At 41.8% G+C, this 19,512-nt stretch overlaps 2 protein-coding genes across 2 annotated transcripts in view; one reads left to right on the forward strand and one right to left on the reverse strand.

Moving 5' to 3' along the window:
* The window catches only part of LOC133236439 (H-2 class II histocompatibility antigen, E-S beta chain-like), a 49,489-nt gene extending 39,337 nt beyond the window's left edge, over positions 1–10,152 (forward strand). The window contains exon 9 of the mRNA XM_061398459.1: positions 9,782–10,152. Within this exon, the coding sequence (XP_061254443.1) occupies positions 9,782–10,137 (356 nt within the window). The 3' untranslated portion in view covers positions 10,138–10,152. The remainder of the gene's footprint in view (positions 1–9,781) is intronic.
* Positions 3,239–7,960, reverse strand: LOC133236449 (mamu class II histocompatibility antigen, DR alpha chain). Its single transcript, XM_061398475.1, has 5 exons — positions 7,787–7,960; positions 5,521–5,766; positions 4,807–5,088; positions 4,347–4,512; positions 3,239–3,653 (listed from the first exon to the last, which is right to left on the reverse strand). The coding sequence occupies exons 1-4, from the start codon at positions 7,863–7,865 to the stop codon at positions 4,358–4,360; spliced, it is 762 nt and encodes a 253-aa protein (XP_061254459.1). The 5' UTR covers positions 7,866–7,960; the 3' UTR covers positions 3,239–3,653; positions 4,347–4,357.
* Positions 10,153–19,512: the final 9,360 nt, after the last annotated feature.

The following is a 19,512-nucleotide window of genomic DNA, read 5'->3' on the forward strand; positions in this document are numbered from 1 at the left end:
AAATTTTATTGGTCAATCTAAGACTATAGTATTTACATGTAAACTTTTAATATCAGCTTGGCAGTCCTCCCACACCACCACTACCACCACCAAAACCCCAAAACACTGAAGAAATAAAACTAGCAAGGAATCAAGCAAACAAAATCCCTTGCCATGATGTTAATGAGATTTTTCATTTCAGTTCAGTTCCTCAGTCATGTCCGACTCTTTGCGACCCCATGGACTGCAGCACTCCAGGCTTCCCTGTCCATCACCAACTCCCAGAGTTTGCTCAAACTCATGTACATTGAGTTGGTGATGCCATCCAACCATCTCATCCTCTGTCATCCCCTTCTCCTCCTGCCTTCAATCTTTCCCAGCATCAGGGTCTTTTCAAATGAGTCAGTTATTCACACCAATTGGCCAAAGGATTGGAGTTTCATCTTCAGCATTAGTCCTTCCAATGAATATTCAGGACTGATTTCCTTTAGGATGGACTAGTTGGATCTCCTTGCAGTCCAAGTGACACTCAAGAGTCTTCTCCAACACCACAGTTCAAAAGCATCAATTCTTTGGTGCTCAGCTTTCTTTATAGTCCAACTCTCACATCCATACATGACCACTGGAAAAACCATAGCTTTGACTAGACAAACCTTTGTTGGCAAAGTAATGTCTCTGCTTTTTAATATGCTGTCTAGGTTGGTCATAGCTTTTCTTCCAAGGAACAAGCGTCATGTAATTTCATGGTTGCAATCACCATCTGCAGTGATTTTGGAGCCCCCCAAAATAAAGTTTCTCACTGTCTCCATTGTTTTCCCATTTATTTTTTATTGAATATAGATTTAGAGACAACTGGTTATCTTTAAAATACTCTTACTTTCTCCAAACTTTATATTCAAATCATTTATGTAGATCCATTAATTTCTCCTAATGATGATTTGTAGTTTTAACTATAGAAATCTTACTCATTTTTATCAGATTTATTCCTTGATAATTGTCATCTTTTGGATGCTACCATGAATAGTATCACTTTGATTCCAAGGTATGCTCCCCACCCTCAAAAAACCCTGCTACAAATATCAAGAAAATTCGTCAAAGCTGAAGAATTCAAAACCAACCAAAAAATCTACTTTGCGATGAAGGCATTAAACAAAAATTAAATATACAACATCATTTATAATCAGATAAGCTGAGGCCCATCAAAATGTTTTCAAGAGTTGGTTTGAGGGAACATGAACTCAAATCCAGCAGTGCCAAATTAAAAGTGGTTAGGAGCACGCCACGAACACAAGTTGGGGAAAAAACTTTTATAGAACCGAGGCAGAAGGAAAGAAAGAAAATTATTTGACTAGCTATAACTTAAGTGGCTGCCTGAGTTGAAAAAGCGTTAAGTGGGTGTTTGTGATTGGTTGTTCATAAATTCGTTTTCTGGGATATGAGTGCATTAACAGGTATTAGAACTGACTTGGGTTTAGGCTTGCTTATGTTGGTTACCAAGGCATTTGAGCCACCTCAGTCTAATGGCCTCCTTGTGTAATCACTTTAACAGTCTCTCCCCTTTCGGGCATCCTCTCACGTTTTGATATTTGTTACTAGCACACTCTCAGTCATCATTAGGGTAACTCATTTCACTGTGAAATTAAGAGGTTACGAAATCACATTTGAAGAAGTTTTTCCTGCTGTTCATCCTCTTGTTCATGTTCCTGTTTCTCAAAGCACAATGAGATCTCCGATGTATTACTGCATTAGAGTTCCCGTGAATACCTGTAAGACCCTTGAGAGAACACAGCTCATCAGGGGGACAACTGATAACTATCAGAAGGAAAATAACCAGAGACTGAAATATGCATCTAATTAGGGCTGTGAAGAACCAAACCATTTGGTACCAAATAAAATACTTTATGGGAAGAGGGATTAATCTCTTTTAGCCAAGTGGCTTAATTTTTTGTATTTGAGTTTCTACTAAACCAGAAATATTTACTATAGTAGACTCCTATAGGCAACAAATAATTTAAGTTCTATTATTTAAAATCACCTATTGGCTCAAAATAATCTTTATGCCAAAGAGGCATATTTTGTGATGGCATATTCTGCTATCCTTTTGAGGTCATGCTGCCTTTATTTGGCTTGCTTTTGTTTTGCTTCTCTTAAAATTTTGAAGAAAAATAGGGGAATTTATAATATATGGAATATTACTATCACTAAGCATGATATCTAAATTTGCTTGCATTTTTATTTATTTATTTATTTTCATAATAATTCAATGTGATACAAATTAGCTTCAGTCTATGTTAAGAAAAGATAAAGTTTATGTTAAAAAAAGGTAAAGAGTCTGCCTGCAATGCTGGAGATCTGGGTTTGATCCCTGATTTGGGAAGATCCCCTGGCGAAGGAAATGGCAACCCACTCCAGTAATCTTGCCTGGAGAATCCCATGGACACAGGAGCCTGGCAGGCTACTGCCCATGGGGTTGCAAGAGTTGGACACAACTTAGCAACAAAACCACCACCACCACATGTTAAGAAAAGGGCTTCCCAGGTGGTGCTAGTGATAAAGAATCCACCTGCCAGTGCAGGAGACATAAAAGACAAAAGACGTAGGTTTGATCCCTGGGTCAGGAAGATTTTCTGAAGGAGGGCATGGCAACCCACTTCAGTGTTCTTGCCTGGAGAATCCCCATGGACAGAAGAACCTGGGGGGCTACAGTCCACGGAGTTGCACAGAGTTGGACATGATTGAAGCAACTTAGCACACACACATACATGTTGAGAAAATAGTCAATGCCAATCCTCAGTGTCCAATCTCATCCTTCCTTAAGCCTAAAATGCACGGTGCTAATATGCCAACCCTCTTACGTATATGGATGAGCTTCTGTTGTGCTCACCACTCCACCACCATCTGTTCCCCACCATCTGTGTCCTCCATTATCAGAATCTGCCTTAAGGTTTGAGATTCACTCTATTCATGATCCAAATATCTCATTGATTCAGAGGCATAAGAATCCAAACCAGACTATGAACCTGTTGTTAAGTCATCTCTCAACAAATAAACCTTACTCTAGTGTTTTCCAGATGAGGACCAGACCATGAGAACTGGATTGCTGGCAGATCCTCCAAATGAGACTAGAGTTCTAATGAACTAGGATATTTCTGATTAACGAGAAAGCCTATAAGATACATTCACCATTTAGACTTTTGAAGATGAAAGGATCACCTATATTCCCCAGCCTCCATGAAGAACTGACTCAGACACCAAAAACTTCAACCTGAGACCCACTTGAAGTTTACTGTATTCAGAAAAATGACAATCACAGTTAGAAGAAACTCCAAGTAATAAGTGTACAAGAGATGCACCCATAGAACTTTCCAAAGGTTCTGTAGCAGGAAAAAAAAGGATCCTATGGGGTCCATTCCAAAGGCATTACATGGTGATAATAAGAAGACAGTGGAAAATGGAGGGAAAACCAATACAAGAAGGAGCAGTAGACAGGGAATAACTAGAGATTAGAGTCTGGAGATTGTGGAAGGCATCTTACTCTTAGGGTAAGTAAAGGACTGGGAAGTGCTGAAGCATGGTGGTCTTCAGTGAGGTGAACAATTGGAGAATTGCCAGGTTTGTAAAGCTATTAAGGCAGAAATATCTTCATTGATCTTCTCTGTAACAAAGTCCATTACCTGTAGCAGAACACACATAGTTACTATAGAGTTTAAAATGAATATTTTGAGCTCTTATCTTCAGATTCCTTACTCTTACTCCTTAACCCCTGACTTTGGAAAAGTCTCTTAATATTTGTGTGACCTCTCATAAATGCAACCTTTTCAACATGAACTGCTATTTCCTACCTTCCGTGAAAGAATGAAGCAGCAGGCCATGTTTCATTTTCTCTTAGATCTTCTGACACCATTTTTTTTTTTTCCAGAACGGAGGGGCAAAAGCAGGCATGGGTCTCCAAGACATTTCCACTTCATACAGTTACCCTAAACCCCCAAAAAGTGACACTCTGGAAATGCTTCAAAGCTGATGTCTTATCTCAGGAAATATAAAGCCAGGAAGTGTTGTAATCTTGAGGTTGGCTTTCCCAGATCACTGGACTCACTATTTTAATGTGAAACAACTATTTTGGGTACTGGAGATAGTTTCCAAGACTGAAGGCATGATCTTTGGTGACATGTATGGAATGGGGTGTAGGAATGCAGGGCTTTGGAATATCAGATGATGACAATGTCTGATTCTGTCCATTGTGATAAATCAGGAACCATGACTTTTGGAATGGTTTTCCTTTAAAGGCATCGCATGTCCTTTTCCTCACTCTTTTCCTCCGCTTGAATCATTCCAGAGATGTCATCCTCTGATCACAGCAGACTCACCTGCAGGCGCCTCACAGAGGCCCTCGGCGTTCAACGGTGTTGGCTTTGCGCACGCCCTTGATGATGAAGATGGTCCCTGCAATGATGCCCACCAGAGCCACAATCAGGCCCAGGGCACACACTGCATTCTCTGTGGTCTCTGGGAGGGGGGCTGGAGCTTCATACTCTGGGGAAAAATAAGTCAGAGTACATAAGAAATGCATGTGGTAGGGAGCAGCACTTAGCACAAAATATATGATACTTAGTCAAAAGATTTTTTTTTTTTTCATCAATTAAATGAGAGGAAGACAGGACGATGTCAGGGAATTATAGACGAGAAGAGCGGAAAGCAGAGCAATGGGAGAAGACCAGAAACCAGAACTGGAGCAGTCGTGAAGCAGATCCTCGGGGTCCCTAAGGACCAGACACACGCATCACAGGAGGAACAATGAAGTAAAGGAGACTGAAGGACGGTACTCACCCCAGTGCTTGAGAAGAGGCTCATTCAAACCCAAGTGCTCCACCTTGCAGTCATAGACATCCTCTGTTGTGGGCAGGAAGGGGAGGTAGTGGAACTTGCGGAAAAGGTGGTCATTCCTGGGCATGAAGACCGTCTGTGACACTCCATCAGTGACAGGTTTGCCATTTCGAAGCCATGTGACACTGATCACGGGTGGGGAGAACTTGTCAATGAAGCAGATGAGTGTGTTGGGCTCTCCCAGTTCCACAGGCTTGTTTGGGAGCAGAGTCACTTCTGGAGGAACTGGGACACAAGCAACAGAAATTAGCCTTCCCTGCTTAGCCCTGCCCCTCTTCGTCCCATTGAGGCTGACATAGCAGCTAAAACTGTCTTGGGAATATATGCCATGGTCTCAGATACCCAGCTGTTATTCCCTCCCCCATGAAAAGGGAACCGGTACTGGGCATAACATATTCAAGGACCTCATTCCTGGCTCCCCCAGCATGGACTCAGGGCAAAGGCTTTATGACAGACTGTGGTTGCCAAAGACAAGATCTTAGCACATCAAGAAAGGAGAAAACTCCTGAAGTTCTTGGGCTGGTGGCATAAGAATGTGGGGTTTGCATACGACAATAATAGGCCCTGAGGGGAAAGTCTCAGTAACAAAACGCAAAGAGCTCAAGCATCTGTTTAAAGCTACAATTCCCAAGTCTAGGAGGACTGGAGCAGAGGTACCATTGGTGTTTGGGGTGTTGTTGGAGCGCTTTATCATGATGTCCAGGTTGGCTTTCATCACAGCCATATTGGCCAGGGCACCCTGAGCCTCAAAGCTGGCAAAATGTCCAAATTCTGGAAGCCGCCACACCGTCTCCTTCTTCCCCATATCCACGTGGAAAATCTCATCACCATCAAAGTCAAACATAAACTCGGCTGATTCCTCAGGTTTCAGATAGAACTCAGCTTGGATGATCACATGATTCTCTGAAAAGACAAGAAAGGGGGTCAGGGTGGGAACCAGGAGAGGAAGATGGAGAAGAACCCAGGATGTGAGATGCACATATGTGGGCCGGGGTGGTAGAAAGAGAGGGCCATGTGGGAAGGAGTGATGGAGAGTAGGGATAAGTTGGAAGACAAGGCCTGCGTGGAGGACATTCGTGTTGAGCAGAGCTAGGGGTGGAGAAGCAAAGGGACAGTGTGAGGGCTGAAGGAAATGAGGGCTGAAAACCCGGAGTTTCATGAAGCTTTTGTTTGAATCCATGTTACTGACTGAGAAATGATTCCCTCTTTAGAAATCAGTAGCAGCGCTTATAAGAGAAATGTTCCCTCACACTCTTGACTTAGAAATTAAATCTCCTTAAGCCAGAATCCCAGGGCATGTCTCAGAGCACTGCAACTCTAAGAAGAAACACTGTTTAAAAAGTTGTATATGAACTTGGAATGAAATTAAATCGCAAATTCTCATTCAGCCACCTAGTGATCTTGAGTAGATCACTTTATCTACTTGTATGTAGGTTTTCTATTATATTGTACTGTGGTTTTGTTTCTTTGCTGGGTTTGTTTTTAAGATGAAATGAGACTAGTTTTAAGTAATTTCTTAGTATATCATCAGGACTACAGCAAGCACTTTAGCATCAGAAATAGCTTTGTGTTTAAGGACCAGAGCCATGAAATGTATGAATGGAGATGATGGTACCCAAATAATTAAGTGTGAGACCTTGTAGCATTGTAGAGCACTGACTTTTCTGTATCCATACCCACATCCTGCATCCCTCTGAGGGGATGATTATATTTGGATTGACCTCATCACCATTCCCTTATGTCTTAAAGATCTTTAAATTAGACTGTCATTAAGGGACACATTCTATTATGGTTGACAGGGAGAATAATCTGTACTAAAGAATAGTTGATTTCAAATAAGAAAGCTACAATTGAATAGTATGTTGCCTTTGTGGTGTATGCAAATGAGAGGTGGGTTTTAAACTCCAACTGTACATTGATAAACGTAGGGATTTATTTCGCATTTGCAGCTATAAACACACACACACACACACACACACACACACACATTCTAACTTCCTCTTTTCACTCCAGGGGAAGTTATCTTTTATGGTAGGCATCCTCATATATGGCTCTTTCTGGGCAATAGAAACCTACATCTGTCATCACGAGTCTTTACTTATTTCCAGCCTATCTGCCACCTTGCCACCCTCTTTGGGGGTCACTCCAGGTGAGGAATATTTTTCCATAATAAACCCACACAATATTTGCTCTGAAGATGGGAGAGAATAACATCAGATTCTTCACTTTTTACTCGCTTTTCCACTCTCTGGGAAATATTACTAAGCAATAGTGACCAAAGAGCCCTGTAAGTTCCATTCTAATTGGGGCTGTTACTGTCCCAAGAGGCTGTCCATTAAATGTGACTCATATCAGCATATCTGCCCTTCCCCCTCCCTTGGGTGGATGGTTGCTTTTTGATGGCTTTCCTTTATAATGGTCTTCAATATAATATTGTGCTCCAAATAGGCTGATGGGATTCATAGGCCAAAAAATAGCTACCAAGGTAAAAATAGCTTAGAACAGGTGCCAAGAAATTCTGATATTTTTTCTGATTTAATCCTCACAAAATTACAGGGATGTTTTAACTTTTACTAATTTTCCAGGAATGAAAAATGAAAGTACAGAAAGTTAACTTGTTAATGCCTGTCAGAAAATATCTCCCTGCAAGTTTGGTTTATATCAAAGTCAATAGCATGAATCAGTACACAGCTCAATTTTGCTCCTCTAATTTTAGTTGTACTTCTTGGTTTTACTTACTCCAATTCATGGTGAGGAGAGAACTCTTCCAATTACAATTTATTATAATTCTAGAGTTAGACCCACATAACACCTATCACACTTCTCTTTCATTCTAAAGACTGTCTTGCAAATGTCCACAGTTCATTTCTCCGAAGCTCTCAGAACTTATTTATTCCTAGTTTTGAACTCTCTCAGCACTTACCTTTAATAGCCCACGATTCCTGTAGGCCGATCAGGACAGTGATGAAAAGTCCTAATATTGGGACCCTGGTTATGGCCATTTTCTTCTTCGGTGTCTCGATGAGAGTCAGTGTCTTGATGAGAGCTCAAGGTGGATTAGAACAGACAGGAATATGAGAAAAGAGAATGTAGGGTGTCATAGAATCTGACTGATTAAAAATTTAAAATCAGTTGAGCTGCAGCCAATCAGAAAAATCTTTTGAGATGACACTGCTGCTGCTAAGGGAAACACTCTGGCAAAGGGTCCAGGAAAGGAGAAGCTGTGTGCTTTAAATGAAAAGGAACTTCTTAATTAACCAAACAAACTCACAACCAAACAAAAAGAATGAAAAACTGAGTTTTCAAGAATAGTGGGCAATCATCCACAGACTCTTCCAACTCAAGCCAAGTTCTAGAAAGGGATCTACCTGAAGCACATTAGTGAGAATAGAATCAATGGGAGTATCCTAAGGTGAGAGTTAATGGCAAATCACGGTTCTGTGCTGTGACAGCTGGGGAATTTATTTAAGGGACAACAGATCATATAAAGACAAGGTACAGTGTCAGGCTATGAGAAATGCCTGAATCTTGGCAGTGCCGAGTGACAGAGCTTCACTTAAGATGCCACTTTTTACTTGAGGATTCTCCTCAAGTGTCTTAAACTCCAAGGTGGCCAATTCTGTCCAAGAGCTTGGGATCCTTGGCTCTTTAGTATATAGAGAACATTGGAGGAGAAACTGGGTTCCAACACACCCAAAGCTGGAGAGAGATGGAAAGCTGTACCTTGGAACATAGGTTGTGGTTACTGGAGACAGTAGATAGGAAAGAGAGAGCCTATTCCTAATTCTTATTACTCACATATCACTCGAGATTGGAGAAGACTGTTGGGCACACATCTATTTTTGAAGACTCAGATAGATGAATATATATACAGGGCAGAGCTTATTTTAACTGGAAGATTAAAGATAATAACCTGCAGGAATGCTTTATCATTCTTTCCTCGTGATGAAAGTTCTGATTCAAAGAATTTATTTTGATGCTCACCATTGAGAGTACAGAAAGTTATGTCATGTTGATAGACCTTCATGTTTTTGAAAATATAGCAAAGTAGAAAACTTGTTAAACCACCCAGAAAAGGCTGGGATCCAGATACTTCCAAGGAGGAGAGACCTGGCAGTGCCACGGCTCATGAGATGGTGAGTTCACAGCTTAAGATTCAGTACATATACTTAGGGTGGATAGTTCATACTCTTTTCTACACTGTTGAGGCCTTACCCTGCCCTACAACTCTCCTCACAATTCGTAAGAGTCAACACTATACATGGTTGAGTGTAACTAAGAGTTTTGAACATCCTCTGATAGGGACTTCTATATCACTGGGAGGATGCACGAACAGTTCTGCCTTAACATTGTTGAGGACTGTGCTTCCTAAAGATAGTGGAATGAGCCAGATGAGAGTTCTACAGAGTAAGCTGCGCTGCTTATCATGTGGTCTTATACTGCAGGCTCATCATCAACTCTATCCCAACCTCCTGTAATCACACTTAATCAAGAATGACCTTTCCATGCCTTCCCTTTGCTGGCTGGCATAATGGCTTGTTCTTACAAGATGCTCAATAAATGCATAGTAAACTCAGAGACTACACATCTTTGCATTTTTCATCTTATAATAGCACCTTCAACCCAAGTGTTGCCCAGCAACATATGATGTCATTTAGTCCTAAGGCACTGATTGGTTATTCTCCTGAGATTACTAAATAGGGGAGTCTTTAGAACAGACTTTCAGTTCCCTTTCTATGTGATGAGAAAGAAGTTTCTATTTGGACATTAATCACGGTTCCCTGTTTTTTCCTGACCTCTAACTTCCTGTGCGTTTGAGGGAATTTCTGAGGGTACCTGAATGAGGTTGTCTCTGACATTAAAAGGTGAGGAGCTTCTGTACTAGTCAGAATTCATTCAGGAAATAGAAATCCCTGAGGACACCCTACACAGAGTTATTTATTACAATTCTACTCTATTATAGAGAATTATATCTTCAAACTGTTAGGAAGCCTGGGGGAGCTCAGGTCAGTGCAGACCCCTGACTCTGAGAGGGAGGGACCTGTAGTAGCCACTGCTGACATCATGGCTCCTCTAGAACCCAAGAGGAAGGAATGTCTTGGGAACCCAAGGATGCTGCCAAGATTTTCGTCTGTGAACCCTTGTGTCCACTACCTGAGAAACTCAGCCTGTCTGTGCTTCCCGAATCTCACGATACTAAGTTTCACTGGCAGAATGCAGGCCACATTCAGAAGCCGGGGGCCAGGGAGATCCTGGGAGATGCAATATTCTTAATTTTATTCCTTACCATATAGACAAGGGGCTTCCCAGGTGGCTCAGTGGGAAAAGAATCTGCCTGCCAATGCAAGAGATGCTAGTTCAATCCCTGGGTTGGGAGGATCCCCTAGAAAAGGAAATGGCAACCCACTCCAGTATTCTTGCCAGGATAATTCCATGGACAGAGGAGCCTGGTGGACTACATCCATGGGGTTGAAAAGAGGCGGACACGACTGAAGTGCTGAGCCATATGCCCTGTGCCACCCTGGGAAGATGAGAGTCAGAGAGTTTGATCCATTTTCTCTTTACCCCATTTAACATCTGATGTTTCAAAGACCTGAGCTTGTATAGGCTCTCAGGTGTTCGAAATCACTTTTTTTTGTGTAGTTTTTGTAAATAAGAAGTTACACACACACACACACACACACACACACACACTTATGTCAGGGGAGGAGTTGGAAACTTCAGATCCACCTCTCAGAATATTTCCATAGGCTCCACTGCTATGATTTGAGCATCGAGGCCCAGTTTGTTCTTCTCAATTTCTTTGTCTGTTCTAACAGGTGCAGACTGAACCTGGTAATTGAGAGACTGTGAAGAAAAGATTAGTTTGGAAAAAAACCCAGTGAGGCCTGAGAGCTGCTGCCTTCAACAGCTGCCTCCTTGTGCCCAATCAGTGACTGATTCACTCCTTTGGCACCGCTTCCTGTTCCCTCCATATTTTGGCAAATCATTTTCAGCACCATTTCTAATTCCACATGTTGTATTTGCCAATGTGTGGCAAAGTGAAGTGTGAGGAATGACTTCTTAGGCCTGCTGACTGACTGGCTTAGAATGAGGAAGGTGGTAAAGAAAATGATTTTTAAAAAAGTATTTTATATTCAGTTTTCAAGTCTGAATGTTATGATAAATGAAAGGCATTTTCCAAAAAAATGGAGGTCATGACAAGAAGGTGGCTCTTCTTCGCATTAGCACAGCATGGGTAAAGCACAGAGTGAAAGGGAGAAGTGTGTCAGGTGATCACAGTAGAACCAGGGAGACCATGAGTGGAAGAATAGGATCTATCACACAGGTCATTTCAAGACTTAGATAGGATGATACATGAGAAATGTCCCGTGCTGGAAAATGTTTTATAATGTCAACACCAATGTTTTTTATCAAATCATGAGAGTCTTTTTTGGTGCACTCTTTCTCCCTTACCAATTAAAATACTTTAATTTTAATTGTGATGGTGGTGTAGTCTCTAAGGCTTCTGTGACCCCATGGACTGTAGCCCACCAGGCTCCTCTGTCCGTGGGATTCTCCAGGCAAAAATACTGGAGTGGGTCGCCATTTCCTTTCCCAGGGGATCTTCCCAACCCAGGGATAGAACCCGGGTCTCCTGCCTTGCAGGTGGAGCCTTACTACTGAGCCACTAGGGAAGCCCAATAAGATAATAAATATCATATTAAATATTACCATTATATTTTCTACCATTATTTTTCCAATTTATTCTGAGGAAACCGAGATTTACAGAAGTCTGGTCTTTCCGTCCATGTTCTCACTTAGAAAGTGGGACGGTAGTTTTGTAAATCACGTCTCTAACTCTGTAGCCCGTAATACGTGGAGTCAAAGATCAAGTCCATTCGAAACACCAAAACCACGCCAACCACAAATGCAAGCCTCAGGTGGGGATGACAGTTGCTTTGTCTTATACACTGTGTTTATTGGTGAATATTTTAAGGGTTCTCAGGAAGCATCGCTTTCCTTACCGCCCCCGCCCCCCCCGCCCCAACCCCAAAGCATAGTACAAACGGGCCTATGCTTCCCTCTTGTGGTCAATAGTATTTAATTCTTCACGTCAGTTTTTTTTTTTTTTTTTTTTTGACATTGAGCATTCAGAAGGTCTGTGAACGATCCGAAATTTTAAAAATCAGGATGCTTTAACTAATTTTTTCCCTCATGTACATATTCAAAAATTCCAGGTGTGTTTGATCTAATTAGGTTGCTTAAATGATCTGCAATTTAAAAACCTTGAAAGTCTTTCTACACTTAGCATCACAATGTGTTTTTTGGATAACAAAACACAGAATGTGCTTCTTTTAAATAATCTGAAAAAAAAGTGATGCTTGGTATAGTAAAGGAAGAAATAATGGTAAATCATTTTCATTCTTGTGGGTAAAAGTGTAAAACCCTTTCTACTTCTCCAGGACAAGCTTAATCTTAGGCTAATTTCCCAGCTCTTTTCAGGAAACCAAAGAAAGGAAGAATGTCAGCTAAATTTCTAGACAAAATTGACTATGGTAAAAATGATCTCCGCTTGATAAGTTGTATCTTGGCTAGGAGGGATTTCTGATGAACTATAACAATGTGGAAACCCGTAGCATGGACATCTCTGAATGCAGTGATCCTTGTAATTGGCCATGTGCTTAGCAGGGGTCTGGAAGCGAGGCTCATGAACTTGATACAAGAGGCACTGATTCCAAATGGATGAGGACTCTACTCTAGGGGAGATGCCACTTTCACGGGTGTAAATTCATCTCACACCTAAGCTGCCCCTTGCAGGGGGCAGGTGGGCAGAGACTAGGACCTGGTCTGCATCACAGGTTGTTCCAAGAACTTCTCCCATTGAACAGAATTATCAGATGCTGCCTGCTTGAAATGCTTTAATCCTGTTATCCTTCTGAGTGACTCTGAGAGCTAAATGAGCCTGCATATTTGATCAAAGCTAAGAAGATGCCCTGGTCCCTCATTTTATTCATTTTTTACATATATATGTGTAATGAGACATCATCAGTGTTATTAGAAATCCCCCTCTAATAATTGTCTGCTGCTACATTTACACAGATAAAGGGGTTAACAATGTCCCATCTGGCTTTGATCGCTTTCCCCAACTTTTATATAGTAAGACCTCAGCCCTAAATGAGTCTCCTTATCGACACCACTCTGAGATTTATCAAAGTGGCAGAAAGTTTGGGGCAGATAGTTCCCCTACATGTTCATGATTAAGTCTAATAACCAGTGGGCTTAACTTTCATATGACATTTAATATTTGTATTTCTTTGTGATTTCTTTCAACCTACATCACATGATAACACTATGAAATTTTTTTAAAAAACAATTTTGGAATCACTATTTGAATATCCTTAAGATGCTATTTCTATTCTTTAGACATATGTATCTTTTCTTTTTTGGCATAAAGTCACTCTTGCTGTCTATCAATACTGCTTTTGAAATAAAGAAATTCTACCACTTCTCTTTTCTTCTACCTAATGGATGTCTTAGGTTTTTAACATATGTAGATTGCAGCCAACACATTTCTATCTACTCTGAAAACACTCACAGCAGAGGAAAGCACCTCTTCTTCTGGGGTTAGCCTGTCTGGGATTGTCCTGATGCTCAATGCCCGGGAAATGTAACATCACCACAGCCTCCTCCCTAGTACAGAGCTGAGACTTTCCTTAGCTCACTTTCTAGAACCCCCATAGGAAGGATAGGCAAAGGGCCCTCCATCCCTCACATGGATTGATGTTCACCCAGACTCTGCAGATATCCCTGGGATTCTGGGAAAAGTGCTGGGGAATACAGTGAACTGGAAGTCTCCTATGACTGAGATAAGAGTTAGCATGATCAAAGCTTTAGGTGTGTAAAGTCCATGATCTGGAAAACCTAGTCTTGGGTAGGAGCTTTGATCACCCTTGGGGTGGGTCCCCGACAGTGACCCTGCATGAACGGTGGAAGCACGTTCCATCCACATCTACTTGCACTGGGCCACGCATGGTCATGCTCCAGTGTACTCACTCTGCATCATTAAGCCACCAGGCACTGGATGACGTTGTCCCCACGTGTCCCCTCATCAGGCTGGTTTCAGTGGCACTCTCGCTGCACTTGGGTAGAACTTCCGTCAAGCTTCTGTGAAACTGATGTCACATGTGGGGAAATAACACAACATATTCAGCTGCAGCGTGGGCTGTTCAGCCCTGGATGAAGCAGCAACGGAACTGCTGATAACGGTCAGCAGCCAGAGACCCATACTTGCATATGCTTAGCCTTGTAGGCTTGTCTGGAGGCCAAGAGAAAAAACCAAGAGCGATGATCAGACCCTTAATCACACTGCACAAGGAACCGGAGCTTCTGCTTTATACTGGTTCCCACTCAGAGAAGGTGGAAGGATACCGTTTTGAGCAGGAAAGCCCGTGCAGTGCTGGACAGGGAGATAAGGGTGGAGGGGAGCTGTATGGCTGCCAATGACCACCATACCCACTCAGCCTGTTCAGACTCCATATCTGAAATCACAAAAATGGTCTCACCAAAGGTCCAGTACACAGCACAGAAGATCCTGGAGAAAAAGTGGGGGCCCTAGAAATATGCTTTTCTTTTTTTCTTTTATGAAAGGTCTGTTTTGTGAAACATACATTGTTGTGAGTTGCTCTGAGAGAGAGGCCTGGTTCTTTGGATCATATTCAAGTTCTGGAGGCATCTCTCACCCTTGATAGTCTGACTACATGCTCAGCAGGCCTTAAGGTGATGGCTCTGGGAAGTTGGAGCAAGTTTGGTGCAGAAGTCAGGGTCCATAAACCCATAAACTTGTCTCTCAGATTGGCTCTGATGCGCTGGGTTCAGGCCAGGGCTGCAGGGGGCTCTGGTACTTTCCTGACAACATTCTTTTTTGCCATTCCTCTTCTCTGTTTAGATTTATTGCCCCTCCGTCCCTACCAGTCTTACTCTTCCCTAGGGAAAACTGCGCAAGGGACATGTGAGTCTATTTATTTAAAATTACATGCAATAGGAAAGACAGTCCAGGAAACAGGCCAGGTGTCCATTACAAGTGACAGGTGGAAAAAATAAAGTACAGCCTCACCACGCAGTGCAGTGAAGCTGTTAAAAGTAATCATGAGGCTGCAGGGGGTTGGGGGGTGGCGGGGGACAAGCAGAGAGGCCCTAGAATAAGGGACTTTTGGCCTGGGATTTGCAGGTACCAGTAACTGGAGCAACAGAAGCTATAACTGAAAGGCAGAAACTGAAATTAGTTCCCAGAAGAAATAATGTCACTGGACCCTAGAGCCAAACACACAGCTTTCCATGGAGAGCTGTCTAATTGCACCAACCATTCTTGGATTTCCCCTCCCTCTTCTCCTCTGCTGAGGTAGCTGTTTCTTCATGATAAAGAGATAAGAATGGTTTCTCACACCTTATTTATCAGGGTCAGAGGAAAAAAAAAAAATCTAACCATCTGAGCAGCTGTAGACAGTGTTCTCCCCACATGGACATGATCCTCCTTGGTGATGTTTCCTGCTTTTATATCTTCTGATTATATCAGCTACACACCAGTCATCATGGACCAGAAATTAATTTCAAGCTGATTTTATTTAGGCAAGAAGTGAGGACTGTGGGACTGCTGAGTTCTTCCGAGAGCTGGTCACCTCCATCAGGGGATTATGGTTATCGTGCTGCTCACAGGGCCTGGTCAGCAGAGAACACTGTCAGAAAGTGACTGGTTACAACATGAGAGTGGCTCTAACGTCCTCCACAGTGGCCAGCAAGAGAAAGACAGCGCTGAATATGCCTCACTCCAAAAATCTAGGTGAGGGCCAAAAGGGCACGTACGTTTGTGAATTTAGCTATACTTTATATTAAGATATATAAAGGTATTTATCCATTCAATGGTTAGCAAATGTTTTGCTCTTATGAATAATGTTATTATGAACTTGCAGCAGTTTTGTTAGGTGTGTATTTAAGAGTAGAATGCAGAATTATAATGCATGTACATATTTTCAATGTTACAATGTAATTTTGACTCTGAAATGACTGTAACAACTTATACTCCTATCAGTTGTATATTGGCAGAAACATTGTTCCACACCCTTGCTTATGACTGCTATGTTTTAACATTTTTATTATTTTTTCAGGATGTTTTGGTTTGCATTCCTCTGATTAGTACTGAGGAAGTTGAATGACTTCTCATATTTATATATAATTTAGATGTGTCTGTAGAATGTTTCTTCTTGCCTTTGCCACTTTGTTTTTCTTGCACATTATAAATTTTACAATTGTCTATTTCTACAGAGCAAACCCGCTAGGAGCATTGATGAGGATTGTGTTGAAGAGAATTGGTGTTTCAACAACACCCCATTTATCCAAAACCAAGCATCTTCTATCTCTCCATGTATTTGAGATTTCACTAGTCTCTGGCATCAGATAGGCTTCAAAATCACTGCAGATGGTGATTGCAACCATGAAATTAAAAGACACTTACTCCTTGGAAGGAAAGTTATGACCAACCTAGACAGCATATTAAAAAGCAGAGACATTACTTTGTCAACAAAGGTCCGTCTAGTCAAGGTTATGGTTTTTCCAGTGGTCATGTATGGATGTGAGAGTTGGACTGTGAAGAAAGCTGAGCGTCAAAGAATTGATGCTTTTGAACTGTGGTGTTGGAGAAAACTCTTTTTTTTTTAAAATATGTTTTTATTATTTTTCTTTTTTTTTTTAAATTTTTTATTCCTTTATTTCTCATGTGTTCCCCATCCTGAACCCTCCTCCCTCCTCCCTCCCCATACCATCCCTCTGGGTCGTCCCAGTGCACCAGCCCCAAGCATCCAGCATCGTGCATTGAACCTGGACTGGCATCTCGTTTCATACATGACATTTCACATGTTTCAATGCCATTTTCCCAAATCTTCCCACCCTCTCCCTCTCCCACAGAGTCCATAAGCCTGTTCTATACATCAGTGTCTCTTTTGCTGTCTCGTATACAGGGTTATTGTTACCATCTTTCTAAATTCCATATATATGCGTTAGTATACTGTATTGGTGTTTTTCCTTCTGGCTTACTTCACTCTGTATAATAGGCTCCAGTTTCACCCACCTCATTAGAACTGATTCAAATGTATTCTTTTTAATGGCTGAGTAATACTCCATTGTGTATATGTACCACAGCTTTCTTATCCATTCATCTGCTGATGGACATCTAGGTTGCTTCCATGTCCTGGCTATTATAAACAGTGCTGCGATGAACATTGGGGTACACGTGTCTCTTTCCCTTCTGGTTTCCTCAGTGTGTATGCCCAGCAGTGGGATTGCTGGATCATAAGGCAGTTCTATTTCCAGTTTTTTAAGGAATCTCCACACTGTTCTCCATAGTGGCTGTACTAGTTTGCATACCCACCAACAGTGTAAGAGGGTTCCCTTTTCTCCACACCCTCTCCAGCATTTATTATTTGTAGACTTTTGGATCGCAGCCATTCTGACTGGTGTGAAATGGTATCTCATAGTGGTTTTGATTTGCATGGAGAAAACTCTTGAGAGTCCCTTGGACTGCAAGGAGATCCAACCAGTCCATCCTAAAGGAGATCAGTCCTGGGTGTTCATTGGAAGGACTGATGTTGAAGCTGAAACTCCAATACTTTGGCCACCTGATGTGAAGAGTTGATTAATTGGAAAAGACCCTGCTGCTGGGAAAGACTGACGGCAAGAGGAGAAGGGGACGACAGAGGATGAGATGGTTGGATGACATCACCGACTCAGTGGACGTGGGTTCAGGTGGACTCTGGGAGTTGGTGATGGACAGGGAGGCCTGGCGTGCTGCGGTTCATGGGAACACAAAGAGTCAGACATGACTGAGCAAGTGAACTGAACTGAACTGGCATCAGAACTTTGTAGTTTTCCCTGTTGAGACATCATATATATTTTGGTTAAACTCATAACTATTTTATGCTTTTATTGCTATCAGAATTACTTTTAAATTTTATATGCAGTGTTCTTCTGCTAGCATAGCAGATCACAATTGTTTTTTCTTTTTATATTGCCATCACTAAACTCATTTTAGACATTTTAATAACTTTCTTAGGGTTTTCTATGAAGGTGTATAAAATGCTTCCCAGGTTGCAATGTTCATTATTTGTCAAAAAGAGTTTGAAATGAGGACTTCCTTAGCAGTCCAGTGGTTAAGACTCCATACTTATACTTCAGCATCAAACCAGGTTTGATCCCTGGTTGGGGAACTAAGATCCTGCATGCCATGTGGCATGGCCAAAAATAAATAAAAATAAAAACTGATGCAAAAAAATCCATGCTGAACATAAAATCAAAATAAAAAAGTCTGAAATTATGTGAAATCTGCTTGGCTCATATTAATTTGTAAAGTAATATTATTTTAAACATAAAGCCTGATTGATTTTTAAAATTGAAGAATATTTGAAAGATAGCTTTGGATACCCAACTTTATGTTAAATTACAGTCAGATATAGTCAATTAAATATCTTGGACATGATCGTGGAACTAGTCACCAACTGTGTCCCTGTTCCGGTTTAAATCATTTTCATGGCCTTCAGGGTGTAGGTTTCCTTTCTCTGCCAATATCTAGAATACTCTTCATTCTCACATGTGTCCACAAGTAGATATTTCCCTGGTATTGAAAGCTCCATGTGCCTATTAGACGCTCAGCCTCCACCAACTCCTGCACTGGTGGCTCACAGCACCCAGTGAAGTATGAATCGTTCCATCAGTTTTTATTTCATGAAGCATCTTCTCCATAAAAGATTTTCCTAACTCCCTCATACACTGGACTACCATAATTTAGTGCCTGTGTTCTCTTCTTTTAAAGCTGTAAATGGCCTTGAGAGCTGGATTTATAATTTTTTCAGTGTTGCTTCTTTAATAGTGCTTGATAATAAAACATAGTAACAATGAATGTAAGATAAAGGAAGCAGCCTCTCTCTCAAGGAACCTTCCCTTTTTTCTTTCGCTTCTCCTTCACTCTCTCTCTCCTCTTCTGTTCCCATCCCATCCATGTTTCCAGGGTGGTCCAGTTAAGAAATTCTAGAGCCCCAGAAGACGGGAGCAGGTTCAGCAGCAGCAATTTTCCTAGCTCTGCTCCCATTTCGTACAATTTATGAAAGGAAGAGATTGGAAGTTGAGATCTGGGCCATTTTAGGACCAGCTGTCTCAGCCTTTCCCACCTCACGCGGAAGACTTCACGCATGCTCAGTCCTTTCAGTCATCTCCGACTCGTGACGCTGTGGACTGTAGTTCACCAGGCTCCTGGGTCCATGGGATTCTTCAGGCAAAAATACTTGAGTAGGTTGCCATTTCTTCCCCGCCTCGATATCTTCCCGACCCAGGGTTGGAACCCACGTTTTGTCACCATTTCCTGCATTGCCGGCGATTTTTACCTACTGAGCCACCTGGGAAAGCCCCTGAAATCTGGTGCATATTCTTGGACAAACATGCCATCTACTGGTCATACGCGGAACTGCAGTAGCCTGGGTGGACGCTAGGAGAAGAACCCAGTGTTTCAAGGACTGATGCTCAAGTTGAAGCTCCAATACTTTGGCCACCTGATGGGTAGATTCGACTCATTGGGAAAACCCCTGATGCTGGGAAATATTGAAGTCAAAATGAGAAGGGGGTGGC

The sequence above is a fragment of the Bos javanicus genome, chromosome 23 (assembly GCF_032452875.1).
Source record: "Bos javanicus breed banteng chromosome 23, ARS-OSU_banteng_1.0, whole genome shotgun sequence".
In the NCBI taxonomy this organism is placed as follows: domain Eukaryota; kingdom Metazoa; phylum Chordata; class Mammalia; order Artiodactyla; family Bovidae; genus Bos; species Bos javanicus.